This window comes from Anabrus simplex, chromosome 2, assembly GCF_040414725.1.
Source record: "Anabrus simplex isolate iqAnaSimp1 chromosome 2, ASM4041472v1, whole genome shotgun sequence".
NCBI classification, from domain to species: domain Eukaryota; kingdom Metazoa; phylum Arthropoda; class Insecta; order Orthoptera; family Tettigoniidae; genus Anabrus; species Anabrus simplex.
In genome coordinates, this window is record NC_090266.1 from 1,134,177,753 (window position 1) to 1,134,205,728 (window position 27,976).

Consider the following 27,976-nt stretch of genomic DNA (forward strand, 5'->3'; position numbering starts at 1 on the left):
TAGTCGTGCTCTGAATGTCATAACTCAGCGTCACCCATGCCTCAGCAGCTTCTATATAGTTAAGGCCATAAATGAAGATTAGACTTCATTGGAAGCTACATTTTGTTCTGGCCTGTGCCAAAAGATAGATGCGAAAATGCTGCATCCATCAAGAAATATCAACAGGCGGATCATTTGTGTATCAAAATTTATTTATTTACATGCTTCCCCCATATCTGAAGATAACACATCTGACTTATCAAAGCTTATATTGTATGGTATCTTGGCCACATATTACAAGCAGGAGATGTGTGCAGGCTCTGAGTCAGTAGCTGGGAATTAACTGTGAGAAAATATGAACTTACACTTTATCACACAATCACTGCTCTTGAGTGAAGTTTCTCAAACTTTCCCCAGTTGACTTTCACATTATTACCAGTATTATGTGACTATTTCCTACCATTACTGCATACTCATCTCTCAACCTGTCTCTACCTGCCCTTAGTACCATATAATAAACAAGCATCTGTGCACCATAAAGATCTTCAAATAATCTTCTTCTTATTCTTATTCTTCATGGTGTCTTTCCCAATATGTTGAGGTTGGCATTTGATGTAAATTTGACCAAGTTTTACAGCCAGATGCCTTTCCTGATGACATTTTGTGGAGGGATGTACTCGCTTTTTGTGTTGTGTTGTATATGGATGAAGAGATGTGTATTAAGATGAGCACAAACACCTGAGCTAGAAGAATTAACCACTTTCAGTGAAAATTCCTGTCCGACTCGTTGGATGAATGGTCAGTGTACTGGCCTTCGGTTCAGAGGGTCCCACGTTCGATTCCCAACCGGGTTAACCTTTATTGATTAATTCCAGTGGCTCGGAGACTGGGTGTTTATGCTGTCCCCAGCATCCCTGCAACTCGCACACCACACATAACACTATCCTCCACCACAATAACACGCAGTTACCTACACATGGCAGATGCCGCCCACTCTCATCGGAGGGTCTGCCTTACAAGGGCTGCACCCGGCTAGAAATAGCCATACGAAATTATTATTATTATTGAAAATTCCTGGCCCAGCCAGGAATCAAACCTGCGGCCATCTGAACCGAAGGTCAGTGTACTGACCATTACCCGTAGAGCTGGACAAAGTGTTTTCAAATAATAACTATTGCAAATTATTTCATATTCAAAATTTTATTTCCTCATTAAATATTCCCCTGGTTATTTTTAAGGCAGAGCACAAATATGTGCAAGCCTGCCTCTTACCTGGTAGCCTCAGGTTTGATTCCTGTCTAGGTCAGGGATTTGTACGTGATCTGATGGTTGGTTCAAGGTCCACTCATCCTGTGTGAGCACAGTTGAGGAGCTATCTAATGGTGATATAATGGCCTCGGTCTAGAAAGTCTAGAATAACAGCTGAGAGAATTCGTTGCACTGTCCACACATCACCTTCTAATCTGCAGGCCTTCAGGCTGAGCAACATTTGCTTGGTAGGTCAAAGCCCAGAGGTCTCTAGTATTGTGCGGTTTGTTTGATTGATAGTTATAGTGCCTTTCAGTGATATCAATATTTTCTATTACATAGTTTTGACTTCCAAATTAGTATTTTAAAAAAGTAAATGATTTTAAAGCTAATATGTCAGCAATGAATTTCTCTCCTAGTTTGCCATGTATTGTTGTCCCTTGTTCATTGAATGAACCTCTATTACTATTAAGGGTGGTTTAACACTAGAACCGCCGGAATATATTATATACCTTGAACCTCCGATGCAGTCATTTTGACAGCTATTGAAATTATTATATTTTTGTTCTCGATATGCACAGTTCCTCATTATCATTTTGCCTCTGTTTCTGTAGATTGCTTTATGAGTTTCAATATTCATTCTTCAATAAAAAGAAGCTGTGCACTCGGTTGCACTGTCATCAGAAACATGCCGCTTTGAATATGGATTAAATCCTGGATTTTCTTTCGAGGGGCTATGTCGAGCAAACCTACCTGGTTTAGTCTTCCCAAAATCTGCTACAGTTCACTCTGTGATGCCATCAGTACCTAATGACGCATTATCTGGCCATGGGAGGCTTTTAATTTGGTTGTCGCATGCCTCCTTATAATACCATACTTTACGGGTTTCTGTTTCTACAGGTGTAATAGAATAATTGAAAACTCGTCAGTACTCAGACTTATAATTTGAATACGGTATAAATCAAGGAAGTTCACCGAAGTTGTTATGCTGATGGTTATAATAATACTGTACTAATGTCAACTTACCTTCAGCCTGAACAATCGGATTTTCAGCTTGATCTGAATCACTACTTTCCGAGTTATCCTTTGATTGGTAGTAATTTTCATATGCAGTTTCTCTTCTTAGGTCCTTTGTATCTGGACCACATTCTACATCAGACATATCTTCAGAAATGTCATGCAGTAGACTCAGCAACTGATGGTTGACAAGACATGTTTACTGTACTGTAACAAGCTTACGAATAACAACACTACCGGAGACGCAGCGAAAATAATGTTCGTACAATTCGTAATATAACAGTTTCATTTTTGAACATTACCATTGTTGATAGGATAATTATGAGCAGATGATAATATTTCATCGAGAGATATGTTGTAATACCTTTTATTATGATGATTAATACATCGGTCAAAATGACCGCTCTGGCAGTAGTAGGTGCAAAATTAATTATATTTAATACAGATTTTTCTTGACCACTAATCAGGAAAAGTAACTGCAGCTCAATCTTTTTCTTTTTGTACTGCTTTTTCCACACCTGTGAGGTCGCGAGTGCGAACCGTGTCGCACATGTGGATTTGGCCCTGTTTTATGGCCGGATGCCCTTCCTGACACTAACCCTATATGGAGGGAGTAATCACTATTGCATGTTTCTGTCATGGTTGGTAGGGTAGTGTATTGTGTGAATATGAAGAGGGGAGTGTTGGGACGGACACAAACACCCAGTCCCGAGCCAGAAGAATTAATCAATTAAGCCAACGAGTCTCACTGCAGCTCAATATCCTACAATAAAAATTGTAGTTAAAATTGAGTTTGGATAATGTGTAGCGGTCATTTTGACCGCTCCAGTGGTTCTAGTGTTAACAGACACTCCATGTGGTTAAGAATACATTTATTTATAAGCCTTATGTTCGTATCTATTATGTATTAAAAGACTAAATTATCTTCTTGGTTGATGTTTTTTAGCCAAGCCAGGAGAGGGAAGATTTAGTGTATTTAGAGTTAAGAAATAGAAAAGAACCAGTGTCAACCCTAACAAACAAGATAGAACATATCCCATTACTACCAGATATCTTGGATTGAGCCATTATTATTGTTCTTATGTGAGATTGTAAAGTACACAAAATCATTTGCAATAGCAGTGTTTTAGTCTTCCTTTCATCTTTTTGCTAACGCTAAATAAATAATAAATCTTACAGGCTGTAACTCATAATGCCGGTAATAACAAGAACAACATTACTTTATTAATGGTAATACCCTTTGTTACAACACACATCCTAGTACTGTGAAAGAAATTATAATCTTATTGTCATTTTAATCTCATCCCTTATTAGCATCATGGTCTTGAGCTTGATTTTTTCAAATTAAATTTTTTATGGTAATTTTGGTACCAAGCTGCAGGTCTTTATTGAATGCATCTGAATGTTATCAAATGTTGCATCATCAATTCCATTATATAGAATGAAAAGGCAATATGGTATCAGGCATTAAGCAGGAGGAGTTGAAGTGAGGGAAAATATTCAGCTGGAAAAGTAAAATAAAACGAAGGAGCAACTAACCAAGGCAAGCACGACAGACAGAGCATCGAGGAGTAAGTTGGTTTTGTACGTCTGCATTCCCTTCGTTTAACCGAGTGTAGAATGTAGAAGTTGAAAAGTTAATACACATATTAAGATATTTCATGAAGAAATTGTCCCGCAGATCTAAATGAAGTCACCAAAAGCATTAGACTGTGTTATGTGCATCAACTGTTAGAAATCTGTGGCACGTACAACTCTTAAGAGCCTTCAACTGCTAACGTGATAGTATTCTTGGCTTTCTTCACCAGGTTAGAATTGGTAACTTTCAATAAAACAATATACTACCTTCATAAACTTCCGGTGTTTGCAAAATATTTAAGTAATGCCACCCCTTCGTAAGTAATTTTTGGCTTTGGGTCTTATATTTTGGAAATGAGACATAGCTCTCATAGTGCATTGGCACTGCTGGTGGCTTCAAGTAGCCTATGCAGTGGCCTCCACGGTATGCACTAGCCTTGTGTCTTGGGAGGTGTGCTAAGTCCCAACTGACGAGCCCAACTTAGCACACGAGGGTGAAACGCAGGCAACCAGGAATGAGTTAGCTGGAAAATTTATAATGTCCAATAACGGACCATTATATTGGTATTAGCCAAAAAAAATGTCACTCAGCCTATTAGAAAGTAATTTTTAAAGACTTTTGTAGAAAAAGATCCTATTTTCGTTGCTTGAAAACTGTTTGGACTAATCTCTAGAAATTGATTTGTTAATAGGCCTTCTGAAAGACTCAACGTATAAGCCTAGTTATCTCCCACTATTTGACTTCTGTTAAATTATGCAAGAAAAATGCTTTCATCTTAAATCATAAATGATCATGCTTTTTAGAACAATTACTGGTAGTGTTGAATTCTTACATTTTCTTTGTTGGTAAGTTTGGCAGCACATAATTTTTTTAAATTGAAACAATATACTGTACAATTTTACCACCATTTTGTACTTATTTTACAGCCTCCAAAATCTGAGCAATAGGCTTTTTCTTCTTATACTTGTCATAACAGCATAAAAGTCCTTCTGTAAACCTAGTAGCACAGCAGTTTCCAGAGCACTAAGTCAAATACGATTCTTATTTTCTACATTCTAAATGTTTAAAAAAAAATTCCATGTAACAGTTTGGGCTAAAAATCTGATTTATAGATTAAAGCCAGTCATTTCTTTTATGTTTGTAAATGAAAATCTGAAACTCATAAGATTTGCTGTACTTAACAAGCTGACTGCATAAGATAATTTTACTGGTGTGTGTGTGTGGGGGGGGGGCAGTATATAATTCTGTAAACAAAGCATGTCCGTAATTGTAAATAAGTTGAACCCATGATCTCATTGAACAAATATCAGTAAAATGCCATAGTCTTATGCATTATCTGTAGATTGGTAGAACTCGTTTATTTGAATTGCTCGTTTATTACACTTTTCGCTTTCCATTTTCATGACTAGTTCCTACTCTCCACTTGGCTAATGATATATAAATCCCCACTTCAGTTAGCAGTTCATTCTGATCCCCACCTTCCTATTATAAGCACATGTTCAACCAGGAAGAACTTTCACTAGTTGACCTGGTTTCTTCTTTTATGCTCATCATATCTTCTGTTGTCTCCTCTAGAAATACTAAGTTCATATACTGGTGTGTGAGGGTGAAGGAGTGTTAGGAAGCATGTGAATTTGTATAAAATATATTTTTAGAATTCATTAACTTTCTAATAATATGGCCAAGTGTAGGGTGGGATATAGTCAACATATGTGGGGGTCTTATCCTGCAGTGGTGGCTGGTAGATGGAAGTGCCCTTCTGGATATTGGGGAGATCATGGTGAGTGGGGAAGTTCAGTTCATAGAGGGGTATGCAGTTTGTCATGCTCTTACCTAGTTTATGCCTTTTACATTTTTTACTGAAGTCATTTGTTAGCTATTCTAATTTATCTGTTAATAAATTCATATAAGTAATGTATTTTCAGTAGCTTGTTAAGTGGAATTAGGTGATGCAAATTAATTATGTCATTATACCCTAAAGAACCCTACTTGATTTTTTGGGACAATTTAGTACTTTAGTATAATTATTTCCTGTTTGGGTTGTTAATTTATTTGTACAGAGAAGATATGCATAAACTTCCTTACTGGTTTCTGTTTATAACATTATTTTTCAGCTCCTCAAATGAGGAAGGAATTTATATATATTTCAGAATTAGCAATATTTAGGCAGTTTTAATTGACGCCATTAAGGCTGCTTCTCTGTTGGCTTAAACACTCTGTTTTACTCCACCAAATGGCAGAGGAATGGATGTCTCTTGAGCGATTTATGGTCAAGTTTTAATTTTGTAGATTAAACACCAAATGTGTCGTCAGAGTGCTGAATGATCTTTCTTCTGCCTTTCAAAAATCTGACTACTTTTACTGGGGTTGAACCTGCAATCTTGAGACCCAGATTCAACACTCCTAAAACACCATGGCCATGTAATGAATGAAAGAAGAGACCCGGGATGTATTAACTAAAAAATATCGGTAATCATAAACAAGCGTGAATTATTTATTTAATTCATTACTAACTAATAATGCATTAGTCTTTAGTTTGAAACATACATTTTACAAGTACTTGTCATTTGAAGGTGTAATTTGTAACAATTTCTTATTCAACAAAACTTTCTTGTGATATTTCTTAAAATTCTCATCATAGTTGAAGTATACAAACTGTTAATTTCTACAGAGCTTCTGTTTCTGTCATCTCTCTATTTTATTGCTATTATTGCCAGAAAAATCCTTTAGATTGAAATATGTCCAACTCCTTAGCTGAATGGTCAGCATTGAGGCCTTCGTTAAGAGCGTCCTGGGTTCGATTCCCGCCCGGACCAGGGGTTTTAATTGTGTCTGATTAATTCTTCTGGCTCAGGGTCTAGATGTTTGTGTTTGTCCCAACACTTTCCTATTCATATTGAGACAACATACTAAATCACCAACTACCACAGAAAAATGCAATAACGATTACATTCCTCCATATAGCGTTGGCATCAGAAAGGGCATCTGGACGTAAAACAGGGCCAAATTCACATATGAGGCACAGTTTGCAAGAAGAAGAAGAAGAAGAAGAAGAAGATATAATTGTAACACAGACTTATGTACCATTGAAATGTTCTTCAGGTTTCCTCATCCAATTAAACCTTTAATATATTTGTATTGTTTTACTCTGGATAATTACTTGTAGCTTTCCGCCAGCACCACCATCCCCAGAAATCGAATTGACTATTTCAACAACTTCTGAACAACACATGCCATCCATGTTCAGCTTTTGCTCTAAACCTAGTGTTTCCACTAACTTTGAAAACTTGCTGACCTGAGATGAGTTTTCTAGAATTACACAATTCATCAATGCAAAATCATTAGAATCACTAAAATCAAACCATTTACCTACTATATAATGTCTGAGTCACTTTGTAACAAAAAAATTATTCTCTCATTCTTTACATGCTCTACATGCACACTAGGACCAGCAGCCCACAGCTGGACGTGCTGTTCTCAACTGTGGTGACTGATCTTTGGTCAGAATACAGAATATTATGCACTCAATCATAACTGCACCCATTTTCACTCTTTTTCTAAACTGCAATATTAAAAAGAAAGGAAAAAACAGAACATTGGGAGTATGGTTTAAAGGGTGCACCATACACGGAACAAAATTAAAAAGAAAAAAAAAAAAGTAGTGTTCCAGGCAAAACTGTACATCTGGCAATGGGATTTTAAATTTAACACTTCAAGCATTTTTTTAGATTCAAGTACTCTTTAAACAGGAAAATACAGTAAAATCTGTCCTGAGCGGAAATACAAGGGACCAGAAATTTTTTCTGCTGTATACATGATTCTGGTTCATGAAGGTGACTAAAATATAACATAAAAATCATAAATGCATACCTCCGTTAGGTAATCCAGCAGTATATTCATATGATTTTTTGTGGTAGATACAGTAATGATTCTAATCACACACTTATGTACTGTATACTTGTTCATCAGCTCTAACACAAATCTGTTCTTGCTTAGAACCACCTCACAATGCACAGTAGTACAGTACATACACTTGTTTAATACACATTGCATGTTTTATAGAAGTAAGACCAATAGTAATACTGTACAGTACTGTCACTTACTTCTTCCAGTAATCCAGAACTCTCCCTGCTGGCATGGTTTTCAATTAAAATATGGGCACGGCAAATAATGTCAAACAATTTTGCGTCATTTTTCATTAGCGAAATAGGCTAAATGTATTTTGTGGCTGATAGGGTATGCTAGTAGGACTTCACGTTACATAAACCATCTTCTTCATAGTCACTGTTCTAGTCTTCATCACCATAAATCTCTGTTCCTTTTCTTGGAGGTGATGGGTAACAAACTCTGTGATGTTTTCTAACACAGTCTCTGTCTCAACTTCTAGATCACTAGATCAGTAGTGTTCACGTAATCTTCTGCACTGATACGTAGGTGGATCAAAAGGTTAGTTGCACTAACACGCCGCAGCAGTGCACGTGTGTCGCAAATGTGGGCACAGCGGCGAAAGGGACAGACACTGCCCAAACATCTGTTAGGCAGGTCGCTGTGGTGTCTCATTAAGTATTGTGTAAATAGCGGCCAAATGCAATGGCGTGTCAACTGGACGTTCACTCCAAATATGAGGTGCGTGCGACAATCCGATTCCTATGGGCCAAAAGGAAGAATTGCACGGACATTCATCGTGAAATTAGTGTTGTGTATGGGGAGCGGGCCATTTCCCGGCGAGGTATCGTATAGTGGTGTCAGCAATTCGAAGCCGGACGCACGGATATCACGGACAACCATCGCAAAGGCAGGCCCGCAACGTCCAGGACCCGTGCAAAGGTCAACAGTGTGAATGCGATCATTAGACAGAACTGGCGCTTTACACTGAGAGAAATTGCTACGCAGCTGAACATGTCGTATGGCAGTGTGTTCGCTATTATTCACGAGGACCTTGGATATCGTAAGCTTTGTCACAGATGGGGCCAACGTCTTTTCACCGATGAGCACAAGGGACAACGTTTCCAATCCCCCCTGGCATTTTTGCAACACTATGCCGCAGACGGCAACAGGTTTCTGCGGCGAATCGTCACAGGCGACAAAACGTGGGTCCACCACTTCACCCCCAAAACAAAGCGAACATCAATGGAATGGGTGCACCCCTCATCACCACAACGAAAGAAGACCAAGGTTCAACCTTCAGCCGGTAAGGTTATGGCGACAGTGTTGTTTGACATGGAGGGTTTGCTGCATGCCATTTCATGCCGAAAGGAACGACTATCAACGCGGCGTCGTATTGTCAAATGTTGCACTGGTTGCGTAAAGCGATTAAGGAGAAGCCGGGGCAAATTGAGCGCCGGTGTGATTTTGTTGCATGATAATGCAACACCTCACAAGGCCCGCCAAAACGAGAGAACTGCTGCAGCGTTTCAAGTGGGAAGTCTAGCAACATCGACCCTACAGTCCTGAACTAGCGCCATGTGACTTTCATCTGTTCGGTAAGCTCAAAACGGAGCTCGGTGGTCAATGTTTCCAGACTGATGAGAAGGTGAAGTCCGCTGTCTCCGAGTGGTTGCAGAACACTGGAGGAAATTTCTATGCATCCGGCATCGACAAGTTGGTTGTGCGGTCGCATATATGTTTGTAGTCTCTTGGAAACTATGTGAAAAAGTGACGTTACAGTGTATGTTGTTATAGTCGTGTTGCTGTTGTATAGGTGGGGTAATAAATGTCCATAACTGGGAAGTGCAACTTATTTTCTGATCTGCCCTCGTATTACCATAATTACACTGTTCGAAAGTTTGTTGTAGAAATCAGTATCTCAGCTATCTTGGATCTATTTCAAATACATGTGTACCGAAAAGGTTTAGGAAGGAAATTTTACACATTTTTCCATTATAGTCGAAAAATTTCCTTCCGCTTACACATCAGACAAGTTCTGCTAAATACAGGTAAACTTACATGAATATTAAACCATAATTCATGAAACCAGGAAATTTTTTTTATATGGACATTTTTCCAGTTCGTGAAGGTTCCGCTAAAGGCAGGTTTTACTGTATACGTTTTTGACTAGAGATGGGAGTTACTGTACTTATTGTTACTGTACTTATCGTAACATGATAATGTATCCTATTCCATCAGAGTAAGCTCCAGGAATATTATGTTCCACCGGGGACCCTAATACAAAAGTAACTGTCTCAGCGAAACCAAGGGAAGGTGGGGATTTTCTGATTGGCTAGCGGATATGAGGAAGCATAGCAGCTCGCTTGAGCGTGCATTTCTGCGCAGGTGCCAAGTGACATCATTGCTGGCTTCTTATCAAGGCAGCTGTGGTATGAATCCTGACCAACCCATAGAAAATTTTTGAAATGAAAAGTTTTGTTCCGATGATTTTGTTTCTGTGTAAAGCTGGAGGGCTCATGGCTGTGATCATGCCTGGCTGAGTAGCTCAGATGGTTGAGGCCCTGGCCTTCTGACCCCAACTTGGCAGGTTTGCTCCTGGCTCAGTCTAGTGGTATTTGAAGGGGCTCAAATACTTCAGCCTCGTGTCTGTAGATTTTTGGGCATGTAAAAGAACTCCTACAGGACAAAATTCCAGCACTTTGAGTCTCCAAAAAACATCAAAAGTAGTTAGTGGTATGTAAAAACAATATTATTATTATTATTATTATTATTATTATTATTATTATTATTATTATTATTATTATTATTATTATTATTATTATTATCTATGGTCATGATATGAAGTCATAAAAAATTGCAAACTTTCTTACTTGTTTTGTATTTCATGATTTCAGTTTGTTTTTCATTAACAACTAAAAATCAGGCATACATTTTGGCAGAACTAGACATAATGGACACGGTATATAACGATATAGTGTGTTTTGGATTTTCCTTATAGCTACAATGCCCTGGAACAAAACTGATGACATTTGATGCACAATTTGGGGACCCCTAGAGTATCTAAAATGACAGATTTACCTCAACGTATCCATAGTCTATATCTTGGCAGTAGTGTCATTAGTTTCTCACGTTCTTGATCCCGATGAAGGATGGATGGACTTCTAGAGATAAACTATAAATAGCTCTATTGCTCACAATATCAGCATACTAAAATCTTCTCTCAGAGTTTGTAACTGCTGGCTTTGAGTCTTGATCCATAGGACTGGGAAAGAAGTGACCATGGCCTTAATTAAGGTACAGTCCAAGCATTTGCTTGGTGTGAAAATGGGAAACAACGGAAATCCGTCACTAGGGCTGCCAATGATGGGGTTCGAACCGCTATCTACCTAATGCAAGCTCCACAGCTACGTGACTCAAACCACGTGGCCACGTAATTGGTTGGCCCAGTTTTATGGCCAGTTCCCCTTCTGACACCAACCCTACATCATGTTACAGTGGTGGTTGGTAGTGTGATTTATTATGTGTATCATATATGGAGAGAAGTGTATTTAGGCCACTGCAGTGAACCATACTCGGTTAAAATCCTCAGCCTGGCCAGAGTTCTCGAAACTGAAGGCCAGGATGCTGACCTTTCACCCAAGGGGCTGGACTACTACAAATTGAAGTAATATTATTATGATATTAAAGGGTTTAAAATGAACAGACCGGGCGAGTTGGCCACGTGGTTAGGAGCGCGCAGCTGTGAGCTTGCATCCGGGAGATAGTGGGTTCGAATCCCACTGTTGGCAGCCCTGAAGATGGTTTTGGGTGGTTTCCCATTTTCACACCAGGCAAATGCTGGGGCTGTACCTTAATTGATGATGCTTGCTTGTTGTTTTAAGGGTCCTAACATCGCAGGTCATCGGCCCTGTACCTTAGTTAAGGCCACGGCCGCTTCCTTCCCATTCCTAGGCCTTTCCTGTCCCATCATTGGCATAAGACCTATCTGTGTCGGCGTGATGTAAAACAAATAGCAAAAAAAAAAAATAACAGAGTGGCTCTGTGTGTTTACATTCTACAGCTATGGAGTCAAACTCTGTATTTGGGAGACAAGTGGGTTTGAACCCGACTGTTGGTTGTTCTGAATTTTCTGTGGTTTCCCATTTTCACACTGTCAGGCGAATGCTGGGACAGTTCCTGTTCATTGGCCACAGCCGATTCCTTCCACACAATTTTATTTACCATCATTAACTCCTCTACTGAGGTTGGTGTTGGGAAGGGCCTCTTGACGTGAAAACATGCCAGTTATTTGTTTTTATCTTCAATCAATCAATCAATCAATCAATCAATCAATCAATCAATACTGATCTGCATTTACGACAGTTGTCCAGGTGACAGATTCCCTACTGTTGTTTTCCTAGCCTTTTCTTAAATCATTTCAAAGAAATAAATTGGAAATTTATTGAACATCTCCCTTAGTAAGTTATTCCAATCCCTAACTCCCCTTCTTATAAATGAATATTTGCCCCAATTTGTCCTCTTGAATTCCAACTATATCTTCATATTGTGATCTTTCCTACATTTAAAGACACCACTCAAACTTATTCGTCTACTAGTGTCATTCCACACCATCTCTCCACTGACAGCTCGGAACATACCACTTATTGCACGTGATACCACTTAGTCGAGCAGCTCGTCTTCTTTCTCCCAATTCTTCTCAGCCCAAACTTTGCAACATTTTTGTAACGCTACTCTTTTGTCGGAAATCACCCAGAACCAATCAAACTGCTTTTCCTTGGATTTTTTCCAGTTCTTGAATCAAGTAATCCTGGTGAGGGTCCCATACACTGGAACCATACTCTAGTTGGGGTCTTACCAGAGACTTATTTGCCATCTCCTGTACAGCCCTACTACAACGCCTAAACAGCCTCATAACCATGTGCAGAGATCTGTACCCTTTATTTACAATCCCATATATGTAATAACCAGGCGAGTTGGCCATGCGGTCAGGGGCGCGCGGCTGTGAGCTTGCATCCGGAAGATAGTGGGTTCGAATCCCACTGTCGGCAGCCCTGAAGATGGTTTTCCGTGGTTTCCCATTTTCGCACCGGATAAATGCTGGGGCTGTAGCTTAATTAAGGCCACGGCCGCTTCCTTCCAACTTCTAGGCCTTTCCTATCCCATCGTCGCCATCAGACCTATCTGTGTCAATGCGACGTAAAGCCACCCCAATGAAGATCTTTCCTTATATAACACTGACCATGTATTAGGAGAACAGGACTAAGGGTTAGACATAAGTAAAAGGTTTGAAACATCATATTCATAACATTACACAGTTTTTGCTTATAGTTACTGAGATTTTGACATGTTGGTCAATTCCATGACAGTCTGGCTCCATGATGATCAGCATCAAGACCTTCAGTTCAGCAGGCCCTGTGTTTAATTTGCGGTGGGGTCATAATTTTAACAACATCTGGTTAATTTCTCTGACTCGTGGACTGGGTGTTTGTGTTTGTTTCAGTCCACTCCTCTTCATACAGACACAATACACCACACTACCAATCATCAAAGAAACACGCAATAGTGAACACATCCCTTCGTATAGGGTTGGTGTCATGAAGGGCATCCGGCTTTAAAACAGGGCCGAATCCAAATGTGGGACATAATTCGCATCCACAATCCCACCAGGGAGTGGGAAAATTGATGGAGGAGAAAGAAAGAAAGAAAGAAAGAAAGAAAGAAAGAAAGAAAGAAAGAAAGAAAGAAAGAAAGAACCACTTCTTCAAGATAACTTTGTACCATGATGGCTAAGAGAAATCGGCAGTCTTCAGTCAGTTTTACTGCTCAGGAGGAGGATATGGAATTTCAGGAAAAATAAGTAAGATAGCCATCTCTAACTTGAAGTTAGAATTTTTACCAACTAATTACACTGCCTTTGAATATTGTATAATAATAATAATAATAATAATAATAATAATAATAATAATAATAATGGAATAAAATATGTAATGCTTCCATTTCTATTCATATATGGTGTTGTGATCAAAGCTTTTCTCATTGTGTGTTTCACTTTCTTGCAGAAGCAGACCCACGAGGTGTTCCTCATGCTGAGCTAGGACCTGGAATGTTCCCGGCACGTGATGGGACTTCACTCAATGATGAGACCAGCTCCACATCTAGTGAAAAATATGAGAGAGATGTAACAATACTGAATCACTGCTTTGATGATATCGAGAAATTCATTGCCAGACTTCAGCATGCAGCAGCAGCATCTAGGGAGCTAGAGCGTCGACGCAGGTAAATTTAATTTAATTTTGTTCTTTCTTTCCAGGCCTTTCTGTTTTAACAGAAGCATGTAGGCCAAATATAAAGGGGAGAAAACCCAACTTGGACATGTACGTATTTTGTAGACAAACTGCAGGAAATCTTTACATTTCTTGGAGACCTTACTTCACTTTCTCAGAAGTGAACCATGACCAATCATGATTATTAGATTTCATGAAGTTCTTGCTCCACTTCTTCAGAAGTGAACCATGATTGATGACGACTGTTACCGTACGATTTCCTGCAGTTTGTATTGTCTCATAACAAAAACCAAAAAGACTATCGTACCTATTTCTATAGGCTCTGATGGCATCAGTCTAAATATTATACTACCTCAGTCAACAATTTCATGGACTGGCGCTTAGAGTGTACGCAGCCATACAACACATCATTCTTCTAAATAGTTGCCGTTGGCCACTATGCACGTCTGTCAGGTTTGGTATAACTGTTGGAAAGACTGTTGAAATACATTGACAAGAAGGTCCTTTATAGCTGCTCTTGAGGCAGTGATCATCTCGTCAGCAGAATGAAATCTATGCCTGCGTAAGAAATAGCATGTTGCAAGATCAGGTTAGTATTGGGAGTGTGACAAAATGGTAACCTGTTGCTTTGCTAGTTTCTCTTGAACAAGCACTGAAGGACATACAGGGATGTGTGGCAACAGCCAGTTATTTCTACACCACAGCCAAGGGTGCTTAAGGCGAATTGAATATCTTGGATGTTGAAGGATCTTTTTGCTGTTGTGTACAGTTGCTCCTTGTAGGGTGAACTCCATATGTACAATTCCTAATTAATCAAAACAACAGTTGCCTTTTGACCTGTCTTGTCACGTTTTTCCCCATCTTGGTGAAACAGACGTTTCCCAGGTGGCCAATTCAGTTGTAGATGATACAGAAAATACCATGCCATGTTATGTTTCTGGTTATGATCTGGTTGAGAAACGTCTCATAGTAATCATTATTACTGGTCTGATTCCTGCAAATGGTCATGCAATCATCAGACTGGTTTTACGTCTGGGTGCATGGCACACTGTGCTGGGTGACATGTGCCATGTTCAGGTCATCAGGCTGAGTTTTATGGTACGTACCATGGCTAAACTCTTCTACAGCTGCTGCTGCTGCAGGAATGTCTACCGTTTATGTGCGATTGGCTCGCATCAGCATTCCAGTGTTTTGGATTATCAATTAATTTCAGCTCATTCCTGGCAGCTCGGTACGCTTATCATCCTCCAAACTGTCTCTTCCCTTCGTAAAGAATTGGTGGCACTTAAACACGGCACTGCAGCCCGAAGCCTCGACGCTGCACTCTTGCTTCATCGTCCAAAACATTTCACTAGCAGATTTGTCTCAGTTTTGGCAGATCTTGATGTTTGCCCATTGTTCAAACTGCAACAATTTGTGTTTGTCTACTTGCATACTGCCTCTTGATGACACAAGCTCTGAAATGTCATGGCAACAACCTGTGGTGCTATCTGTCTGCTGTAGTGCACCACAGCAACACTATGTGACCAGTCCACAAACTTAATGACTATACTACATACAAAACTTGTTAATTTTCACTAACTTAATTACTATACTACATATAAAACTTGTTAATTTTCATTATCATTGAACATTAGAACATCGTCAGAGGGTCAGGCGAGCACATGGCAACGCGGAGCTGAGACAGTTGCCAAGCAGGATTTGCCGAGTAAAGTTGACTTTGTTATTTTGTTAATAGCCTATTTTAAGTTATAAGTTTTATAAGTTTATAATGTGTGTACGTGTTAGTGGTTATTGTTTACGACATGTATGTGGTTACAAGTAACTAATCTCATTTTGTTCTGTATTGAAGATAACAATAAGTAAAATTCTTTCAAGAATAAAATTTACTGTGTCCACCTATTCAATACAATACAGTAAATTTTATTCTTGAAAGAATTTTTTTTATGTATGTGGTTATTGTTTAACTGTTATTGTGTTTAAAACTTTTATAACATTTTATTGCTAAGTATTAAAGCCTATTATTTCAATAATGTCTCAAATTGCATACACATTTAAACAAAAGATTTTCATATACAGCACATATGTATTGACAAATTCCTGTAGAGAATTTAGAAGGCAGTGTATGGGAAAATTCCTGGGTGCAAACATTCCAGATAGAGAAACTGTAAGAAGACTTGTGAACAAATTTAGAAGCCTACGTTCAATTCTCGATAGAAAGCAAAGAGTAAAAAAGCGTGTGCTTACTGAGGAGAAATTCAGTGAGGTAGGGAAAAAATTAGAACATACTCCTACAAAATCACTCAAGAAACCTTCTCAGGAAACACAAATTTCGATTACCACCGCGTGGCGAGCTACAAAAATGTTAAAATTGAAACCATACAGGATCACTGTTGTTCAAGAGTTGCGTCCATGTGATAATGAGAGTAGGGTAAATTTCTGTAACTTGGTTTTAAAGTGTGTTGATGATGGATACTTGGTCCAAAATTAACAATGATCTCTGATGAAGCATGGTTCCAGTTAAGTGGACATGTTTCAAGTCAGAATAACAGGTACTGGTCTTCAGAAAAACTTGAAATTTCATACATGAAACACCCCTACATGATGTGAAAATGAGAGTGTAGGCGGCATTAACTGCACACAGGATAATAGGGCCTATATTTTTTGAAACCACAATCAATTGGCAGAGATATTGGGATGACATCCTCGTACCATTTTTTTGAACAATTGACAGACAATGCCCTGTCTGGATATTTCCAGCAAGACTCGGCAACCGCGCATGCGGCTAATGAGTCATTAATTTTAATTGAGGAAATTTTCTCCAACAGGGTAATTAGTAAACCATTGTGGCCCACAAGAACCCCAGATCTTATGGTTTGTGATTTTTATTTATGGGGAAAATTTAAAAATAAGGTTTATGCAACAAACCTTCACACTCTAGATGAACTCAAACAAAATATCACGAGAGAAATTGAGGCTATCTCGGTAGATGAACTAATGCATGTGAATGAAAATTTCCTTAGACGATGCCAGAAATGTGTAGATGCAGGTGGAGGATATTTTCAACATCTTCTGTGACAAGGTGAGTAATTATTTTCTTTTGAGTATGTGTTATTATGTGTGCTTGTTATTTACATGCGATTCGTTTGGGTGCTCTCTCGGCAGTGAAAAGGTTAAATGTGAATATTGCCAAAATTTGCAACTATCACATGTATAATACGGATATTACAGATTTAAAATTGCATAAGTCTAAAGAATAAAAAGTAGTTTGAAAGCCCAGTGTTCATTAGATTAGATCTTAGGATTGGTGAAATTGTACTTCATATCATAAATCTTGCATGCCTTGGCCAGGACTCAAACCATAGTCATGTTGGTGAGAAACCACCTACGATGTCATCCAATTATCATAGCTATGGCTTGGAGATGGACTGAACTTGCTTTGATCACAAGATACTCATATGAATCACTGTCGCCTTGGTGACATGGTCACTCAGCTATCACAACCCCAGACCAATAGCGATGGTGAGAGCATCTTTAATTATCTTAAAACAACAATTCAACAATTTCCATCAAGTCACAGCACTGCATGAGCTAGCAATTGTAAAACACAAATACTGATAAAAGACAGATAACCAGCATGCAAACAGTCATCTATGTATACAGGGTCTTTCACTCAAAGTAGGGCCGGCAAGCAGAGTGCAGCAGGTAGAAGGGCGAGTTGGTCAGACTAGCACATGGCAACTCGCTAAGCTTGGGGCCGGGTTTTTTTTAAAGGAAGAAGCACTTGTGCAGATACATTTTTACTGACACTATTAATGGAATGCATATTGTCCCCTTAGCCCCGCAGCCCAATGTGGGGTTGGGGATGAAGTGAGACTATATTTTACAGCATATTTTTACGGCTGGATACCCTTGCTGATGCCAACCTTAGTTGAGAAGATAATTAATATGAAATGAATGATGGATAAGGAAGTGGAAGGAATCGGCTGTGGCTTATGAATAGGAACTGTCCCGGCATTTTCTTGGGAGTGCAAAAGGAAAACCACAAACAAACAAAAAGTTCTCGCGACAGCCGACGGTGGGGTTCGAACCCACTCGCCTGCCGAATGCAGAGTTGGCTCCATATCCGTTGCATGTTAACATGCGTGGCTACTCTGCTCAGTGATATTATTACAGAAATATAATATAAAATTGTTGATCCAAGGACTGGTATTATCAAAATCATTAACATTTGGGGAAAAAATAATTTATCTGTAGAGGGGGTGACAGTTTGGCATGAGATTCATCATTACTGCTTTGTCTTGCACTTTCTTATAGTTCAGTACCACCCCCTATATATTCTCCATCTTCATTATCAATATAGCTCTCCAGAATCACTACTTATCAGGAAACATTCAATTTCTTCATCAGGACGCCATGATGACTACCTGTTAGCGGGAAACATGTTCCACCCCAACGAAGCTGAAATAACATCTGATCGCTTTCAAAACATACAAAATGGAGTGGTATATCTGCCATACAGAACTTCTTTGAGAATTTCAATGGAATTGCAAAGCATGACTCTATATCCCGTTCATATATGAGATCGGTGAAGTACACACTGCACCAAAACATGGATTTGGCAGACAAGGCACGGTGTTAAGTAATGTATATATACGAGTTTGGCATTGAATTTTGATTCTTTGAATCTATCATCACTGTAAGTTTCATCATGTCATAAATAAATGATCTCTCAGTTTCTCAATTAAATGCATCAACATTGGGTAAAAGAATCTAGCTGTTAAACTCCATTTCCTTTCATTAGTTCAGATATCCGGATCTATCTCTAAGTTGTTTTTGTTGATGGAGACTGGTCATCATCAGTGCCTTCTTCTCTTGGTTTCACTAGCTTTATCTTCCGGACTTCCATTGAAATTGCAATCCCTTTTGCTGTGATTAATATCTAAACCTTCTTATCCTCAAATTCTGAATTATTCAATATATTTGGAATTTTGTTTTTTGCTAGTTGTTTTACGTCGCACCGACACGGATAGGTCTTACGGCGACGATGGGACAGGAAAGGGCTAGGAGTGGGAAGGAAGCAGCCATGGCCTTAATTAAGGTGCCTGGTGTGAAAATGGGAAACCACGGAAAACCATTTTCAGGGCTGCCAACAGTGGGGTTCGAACCTACTATCTCCCAAATACTGGATACTGGCCGCAATTAAGCGACTGCAGCTATCGAGCTTGGTGGAATTTCTTTAACACCAAGACTGTCATAAGACCTATCTGTGTCGGTGCGACGTAAAGCAAAATAGCAAAATAGCAAAATAAAAATTTAAAAATACCAAGACTTCCTCCAGGACTAGACGTCATTCTTCGTGGATTACTTGTAGACAAGTAACAACTGTTTCAAAAAATTTAATCAGAAAGAAATAACAATTATATTCCAGTTCTGTTCTAGGCCTAACCAAAAAAAAAAGAAGTATAGCAAATTCTGAACTCCTCTTCAGCCTTGTTGTTTGTTTTATGTGTGAAAGGTATTAGTATAAGTTTACACTAAGGAAAGTTTACCGGTATCGTCTTTCTTAAAGAAAATTGAAAGGAGGATAAAGTTCCAGTGACCGGGCAAGTTGGCCGTGCGGTTACGGGTACGCAACTGTGAGCCTGCATCCGGGAGATAGTGGGTTTGAATCCCACTGTCGGCAGCCCTGAAGATGGGTTTCTGCGGTTTCCCATTTTCACACCAGGCAAATGCTGGGTCTGTACCTTAATTAAAGCCACGGCCGCTTCCTTCCAACTCCTAGGCCTTTCCTATACCAACATCACCATAAAACTTATCTGTGTTAGTGTAACGTAAAGCCACTGACAAAAAGAAAAAAAAAAGTTCCAGTGATTGATCAATGGATAATAGAAAAAAGCAAGTGAAAGGCCAGGTATCAAGTTGTGTTGGTACTGCTTTGGTACAGAATTCAAATCATTCATGTATGTCTCTACTACAGTGAGGCAGGTTGTCAGCCAACATTAATGAATGTTCATATTGCTCTAAAGGTTAAAGGGGAAATCAACAAGATTACCAAACAATCACTCATTGAAACATACTTTGGCATGTACAGTAAAACCTGCCTTAACGGATACCTCTCACCGCCAGACACCTCTCCTTAGCAGAAAATTTTCTAGGACCATAATTCAATCCCATGTTGTGTATGAGAAATTTACCCCTCTTGTACGGACATCTTCTATTACAGATGCGGATAAACCATAGCCACAAGAAACTCCAATTAAACCTCTCCTAACGGACACTTTATTGTTAAAAAAAATTTTGTCCTGTACAGTATTCGCTTACTTTTTGCACAGCCGGTACTTCCAAGAATTGCAAGCAGCGAAACTGTCAGGTTGCACACATTCTTGGAGGGCAACACTAAGCTATGCTATCACTCCTGGAAGTTGTGTGATATGACATGCTCGACAGCACTGGAATTCATTCTTTCACTGTCAGATTACTTTTAATTGACTCATGGGCATCTGATGTATTCAGTTTTTCATTAGTAAGCTGGTGTATTTTAACATGGCTCCGAGAAAGTTTTTAACTCCAAAAGGAAAAGGCGTAATAGACATGAGAAGTGTGGTGTGCATAAACTGTCCAAAGTGTTTAAGATGGGAAAGATGCAGGCAGCTGTAATTGTGAAAAAATCAAGAGGAACTAGTGAAAGAATGGCATTCAAATAGCAACAAACAGTGCATTAAACTGTTTCAAAGTGGTAGTTAGCTCTAAGCGACAAGTCAACGCAAGAGTGGTTCGGTAAAATAAGAAGTCAGAATGTCCCCGTATCAGGACCAGTGATACAAGCAGAAGCATTAGAATTTGTGAGAGAATTAGGTATTCGAGATTTTAAAGCCTCGAATGGTTGGATACAAAGATTCAGAAAATGATATGGTATCAACTTCATAGTGATTTGCAGAAGAATCATCCAGTGTTAATATGGATATTGTTGAAAACTGGCAATATTAAACCTTCAATCATAGACAGGTATTCTCCAGAAAGTATTTTGAATGCTAATGAAAGTGGATTATTTTTCAGTGTTTTACCCGACAAAACTTTGTATTCCTAAGGAAATCATTATACTGGTGGAAAAGTTGCGAAAGAACGTCTTGCGGTCTTGTTATGTGCAAGTATGAGTGGAGAATGGGGGAAGCCCCTTGTGGTAAGGAAAGCTGCAAAACCAAGATGTTTTAAGAATATGGACGTTATGAAGTTTGGCATTGAATGTAAAGCGAATAGGAAAGCATGGATGACCGGAGAAATATGACAGAGTGGCCAGTACAATTGGACAGAAGAATTATACTCCAGGAGCGAAATGAGTTGTTATTCCTGGATAATGCAGTATCACATCTGGATACGATTAAGTTGCAAAATATGAAGATTGCCTTTTTCCCACCGAATGTAACGTCAGTTTCTCAAGCACTTGACCAAGGAGTGAGCAGAACTTCAAGGTTATGTACCGACAGTTAGTGATGAAGCACGTTATATCAGAACTTAACGTGAATGAAGTAACCTTTCAAGCACTGATAAAGGGACTGAATGTTCTACAAGCAGTTGTGTGGATAACCAATGCATGGAAAAATATTACATCTTCAACAATTCTTAACAGCTTCCTGAAAGCTGGGTTTCCTGCTTGTGATGGACATCCCGAAATATCATCTGATATTTCTGACAGCATGGAAGCAACACAACAGTTAATTAATGCAGCAGGTCACAGGGTAGAAGTGAACTTTTAACATCAAAATTGATTCAGATATTCCAATAGTGTGTGAGTGGAGACACTGATTTTTCAGTCATTCCAAGGGAAGGAGGACAAAAAAGAAGGTTCTGATGAAAGCGGCAGTGAAGGCAATGGTAATGATGACTTTGAAGAAAATAATGAAATTAATGTGCTGCCAATAACCTCGTATAGTGAGGCTCTCAGCTATGTTAAGCAACTGAAAGAATTCTGTTCTACACAAAATGATGGAAAATGTGTAAATTTAATACAAGATTAATTGCACCTATTGGAAATCTCATTGAAGTGTACAAAACAAATAAACATTAAGGATTTTTTCATATGTTATTAATGTTTTTCTGTAGATTGCTACAGGTACTTAATGATTAAAAGTTTCAAAAATTCAAATGTTAGCCTTAAATTTAACAAGGTATGTGGTAACAGTGTACAGTGTGCTCAGTAGAGGTTTCCATAGAAGTGTTTTTATCTCTTTGCTACAGCGCATCTACAACTTTCTCATGCGAGTACAGTACAGTAAATTCTACAATACTATATACAGTTATTTGCAAAAGTTTTTAAAGCATACAATATATGGGTTATTGTGTTCCAACTTATGTTTGATGATAACCGGTTTCATACCCTCTTTCAGGCAGACACCCCTTCATAATGGACCATTTTTTTGGTCCCGAAGGTGTCCACTATAGAGAGGTTTTACTGTATTCAGAAAGAGCAACCCTACATTTGTGGGTATTAAGTACAGTGTTATTAATGAGAGAGTAATTCTCATGATGGGCTACATTACACATTGTTTATAGGATATAACTCGGGAGAAGTGTATGAATCCATTTTAACTGCTAATGGTTTTAACAGATTTCATGTGCATTATACTTTCCGGTTTTGGTGTTAAGCTTGCACCTTTGTAAATCTATAAATGGCTTTCTTATACTTTTGAATATATCCGTTTGAAATCTTTCATATTTCAGGAGTCGCAAGTCAAAGAAGAAGGACCTTGGTGATGGAATGCTGACAATGCGGGCTAAACCACCTCCAGAAATGGAGTTTATCGACATCTTTCAGAAATTCAAACTTTCCTTCAACTTGTTGGTAAGTCAGTCTTGCATCACCACCTAACAGAGGAAGGTTGTGGAATTACTTTTTTCTCTAAAATTTTCATATTTTCTAACAAAATATAGAAAAAAATGTTTTGGAATCTTGTGACCTTCAGGTAAACAACATAGAAACAATGTTTTACAAGTTGAAATTGCATAGAATGTCATTAACTTCCGTTTGAACTTCATAATTTGCTCTCTGAATATAAAAGAAAAGTGGCTTATTAAAGAAAGAAAAATCATCTTATTGATGATCTAAAATCCTCAAACCTATTTTCAAACACATCTGTTTATGTTGGAAATATTATTTCTATAATTGGAAGATATATAGGATATTGATAATCCTGACATATTTGAAAAATTAAGTTGTCCGCAAAGCCTGACCTCTGATTTAAAAGCCTTAAAATGGTCAAAATATTGAAATTACATTCTGATTTTACCATCGTCGCTTTTTCTATTGGTTTTATGTCGCACTGACTCACACAAGTCTTATGGCAATGATGGGAGAGCACAGGGCTATGACTAGGAAGGAATCAACCATGACCTTAAGGAACAGCCCCAGCATTTGTCTGGTATGAAAATGAGAAACTATGAAAAACGATCTTCAGAGCTGCCAACAATGGGGTTTGAATCTGCCATATCCTGAATGCAAAGTTCCAGCTATGTAGCCAACTTGTTCAGTCCTTATAGCTTTGAATGTTATTCAAGTATCCTTTAATACTTAACTTACCATATGTTCTCTCATTATTTGCTTTATGTCCCACTAACTACTTTTACAGTTTTGGGGCCATAAGTTCTGATAAACCCAAGATGATGTACTTTCCTGACTGGAGAGACTTCTCTAAACTTAGCCAACAGATTAGCAACAAATCAATTACTTCTCTGTCTTGAAAGAAGTTCTCTGTGCTACTGCATACACTAATTCTGATATTGGCAGGTTCCAATTTTCTAGAAGGGGATTTACTTCTCCAAGGATATCTCACCATTTGTAGTATTTTGAAGAAATATTATGTTCATTATCTTGTTGGAACAATGATTTTGTTATACAATGGGATGTATATGTTTTTCGAGTGTGCACGGGACAATCAATGAAAAATGCATTCTTGACATTTGTGTTGTTTTGTAGGGGCTCATCAAGGATTTCATTAATATAATTGAAAGTTGGTCTTGGCTTGCTATGAGCACAATGTCGGCCAAATCAGAATTGAAAATTGGCACATTAGCAGTTTGCTCGTAGTAAAGGATTTCCATGATAGTAAGTTATGACATGGAAGACTGACTCGCTTTCTTAACTACCAGAGTGGAAGTAGTTCACAGCCTTAGTGTTAAAATTACAACATGGAGAAAAGGACTTTTACATTTCTCCATCACTTCATGTTAGCAAATATAGGGAGAACTACAAAGAGACAGTAATATTGCGCTGAATAGCTTCTTTCAACTAAGTTACTCTCTGCAACACAACAGCTGACCAGGAAGATGTCCGACTGCACATGCATGCTTGCTCCCCTTCCACCTCCCCTCTTGTATCGTATGCCTCAGTGCTCCCACAGTCCAGGTGGCCTTGGTGTAATGGGAGAATGAGAATGTCACACTTTTCTTTAACTCATTGGAATATTTTGCCACCTACCAGGCGGCCGCGCATACAGTGACCATTCATACATGGACGCCTGGCAGGTGGTCTACTGAGAGGTAAGCTTTCTGCAGCTAGTTCAAGCCTTCTGTCCATAGATGGCATGGCTTGCAGTATACCTTCTGTAAGTTGAGAATCTGCTCTCTCTCTTGAAGTTGGAATGAACATCACAGATTGCATCACACAGCAGGCTCTCTAAGTAGGGCGATTACCCGCTTGATAATGAGCGGAAATGGCCGGCCCTAGTAAATATTGTATTACAAGGAACAAAATTGAACTTATATTATGGGATAGTCAGAGTGAATTGGGCAGTGATGTATTTTTAGAAAAAACAATTTTGTTTACTAGCAGTGAAAATTACAGCAGCATAAACAAAAAATTTCACGTGAGAGTGATGACGCTTTTGAAAGTGACTATGATAATGAAGTCCATCCTGCCTACAAAAAGACAAAGGAAGGTGGCTGGGAATGGAATAAAACAGGTGATAAACCATCCAAATAGGATTTTATATGAAATTCTGGAATAAAACCCATCATAAATAGGACCCTCTCTCCAGATCTCTCCCCTCTACACATTTCTCAACATGTGATTCACAACTCTTTATGAGATGAGATAGCTACTGAAAGAAACAGTTTTGCCGATCAGTTATTCACAGAAAAAAATCCCAACTCAGCCTGTGTGAGTTCACTGGGAACATTTTACAAGGCTTATAACCCTAAACTATGCCATGACCATGTTGAAAGCAAGACGAGCAAGAAAAGTGTAATGAGATACGACTGAAAGTATTTGGTGGCTTTCCATTTCGCGGAGTGTTTTAGGGTGTTTCACACCATTAAAACTTACACAGATTGTTCTTCTGGGTGCTGCACTTCACCATGTCAAAAATTAAAATTCAGTATGTTGCGGATTACGTGTGTAAATCTAGTAGCGTAGAACTGTATCTTTTGCATGAAAAAATTGTATATGTGCGCATGCTCAGTACATTAAAATTAGTATGTCAATGGGTTAATACTTCAAAGATATATGGCCACAGATTTTTTCGTTTGACACCATAAATCTACAGACCAAGAGCTTTCATCAGAGTCCTTTACTAAGTCAATCCATTCAGTAGTTCTCTCAAACTCAGGGTAAAAGAAATCAGCCTTATGTTTTGAATACATAGATCATCACAGGAATGTAGAAAGAGAAATCAAGTGAAAACAAGAAGATACAGTACATGTAGTAGTACATGAGGAGGTATCCATGACTTGTGCTTTATACACACGTGAGCATATGGTCTGCTAGGTGATATTCATCATGTTGTATATACACATCTATGTTAGGTTTGAAGTTTTGAACATGTCACTCTTTATTTTATTTTTGGATGGGATTGTTTGATAGCTCGACTGGAAATACAGTCTTACACGTGTCCCTTCATAAACACATGGATATTCTTCTCTTTGCCAGAAATATTTTGTCATGGATATAAAATTTGGTCCACTGGAATTCTAAAGTTTGGATTGGTTGATATAATTTATAATAGCCGATCAACCAAACTTGGCTCTTTCCTGCCTTGGACTGGTGAGAGCACTTACTCCATGTGTGCAGGATATTAAATTCAATTAAACGCATGAGCTGAAGTTATAAATTATGAAAACATTACAGGAATCTAATATGATTAGTGGAAAAAAATAGAAAGCTTTATAAGAATAATTTTCAAGAGTCTCCGAACTTTTGTCAATCTTGAAACTTCATTATAACTTTATAAGTCATTGCAGTATGACAAACAATCTAGATACTGTATTGAACAGAATTAATTTGTAGTATAAATATTTATTTACATAAAGTCCAAGCCATTTGTCAGGCTACATATTTGCCAATGAAAATGAATCTCAGAGAAAGACAGAATGCTGTTTGCATGTAGCATTTATTGCGATCGTGCCGGTCAAAGTATAGGAGTATAGAAGTAATTCTTGGGTGTGTCATTGTAAAACGTGTCTTGCACTTCATCGGCACATCAATGTTCCAAACAGCTTGCCTCACACTCAGGTATAACTTTGTGGCTTGTTCAGTTTGTGTATTTATCTCTCTGTCCACTTTGCCATCCTCTGGCAATGTTTTACTGGTATCTATATATTTAAAGCTGTTGAATATGTCCAGGGGCTCATTCCTGATGCTTGTGTCAACACTTCCCATTCTATTTCCCCTTTTCGCTACCGTTGTCTTGCTTTTAGCTATGATTACCTTCATTCCAAAATTTTCAATTTTGTGATTTCACAACTTAATTTGCAACTGAACTTCCTGTTCTTTATCACCCCATATAATGATATAATCTACAAATAGCATTGTTTTTACTTGACCTGTCCTCATCTCATTCACTCCATTCTTGATTTTTTCCATAATTATAATGAATTATATGGGTAACAATATACTTCCTCGTCTCAATCCTGTCTTCACTTGGAACCATCTTGTTTGGCCTAACTTAGTTCTCACATAACTTTCACAATTTTGGTAAAAAGCTTTGATCATTTGTATTGTTTCCTTATTAATGAGTTGTTCTTCTAGATTCTGCCATGCCAGATATCCTGGGACACCGTCGTATGTTTTTTAAAAATATCTACAAACTTCACTCCTGTATCATTCTACAACTTGTCTTAATATAAAGACGGGATGAAATGTTGGTCTGTCCTTTCTGAATCCAAATTGTTGTTCTCATATCTGTCTTCCATTTTTTGTCTAATTCATTTATCTAAGATCTCTGAAATATCTCAGCTGTGTGTGGAATAAAGTTGATTCCTCATAATTAACACATTTCTTCCTTTTTTTTCCCCTTTTGAAAATAGGTACAATATTATGATTCCCTTTCCCCAATATTTTGTAAATGGTTTTTTCCCTTCCATATTATTCTAAACAATCTATTCTGCCAATGCACTACACATTGATCCTTAATGTCCATTGTCACCTTGTCATTGTCTGCTGATTTTCCTCTTTTCATCCTACTTACAGCCCACGCAAACTCCCACATCGATGGTACACCTTCCAGCTCCATTGTTTGGTCTGTTGTTATCACTGGGTCTCTTCTGTCTTGCATAGGACTGTTACATTATACCAGATGGTACATCTGCACCTATTTTTTTTCTCAAACGAATGCAACATGCTACGAATTAAATGTCTCTTAGTCATATCTTATGAAGCATCTTAGAGCAATATTATATGTACACTGAAATAAGATTCTCTGCACAATGCGAAACCCATATAAGAGGCAGTAAGTGAGACCCATCTCAAAAACATTGTACCCGATTAAGCAAACCGGAGTCCAATTCTCTAATAATTTTAACAAAATGTTACTGTACAAACCGTATCCATGCCTATAGCTGTCGGTAGAGAATTGTGCACTTGATTTCTCCAAGAGATGATTTTCTTTTGATAGAAAAGTGTAGTTGCAGTATCATAGAAGATGTGATAGGTTAGGACCAATTACAGACACAGTCAGTTCATAATGGTATGTTGGTGTGTGGGTTACTG

The 27,976-nt window shown here is 38.4% G+C and overlaps 1 protein-coding gene across 2 annotated transcripts in view; it reads left to right on the forward strand.

Annotated features, from left to right (window-relative positions):
- LOC136864740 (epidermal growth factor receptor kinase substrate 8) overlaps positions 1-27,976 on the forward strand; it is a 368,916-nt gene that overhangs the window by 204,661 nt on the left and 136,279 nt on the right. For both annotated transcript variants that reach the window (XM_067142087.2, XM_067142088.2), the window contains exons 7-8: positions 13,771-13,987; positions 22,717-22,837. In XM_067142087.2, coding sequence (XP_066998188.1) covers positions 13,771-13,987; positions 22,717-22,837 — 338 coding nt within the window. The remainder of the gene's footprint in view (positions 1-13,770; positions 13,988-22,716; positions 22,838-27,976) is intronic.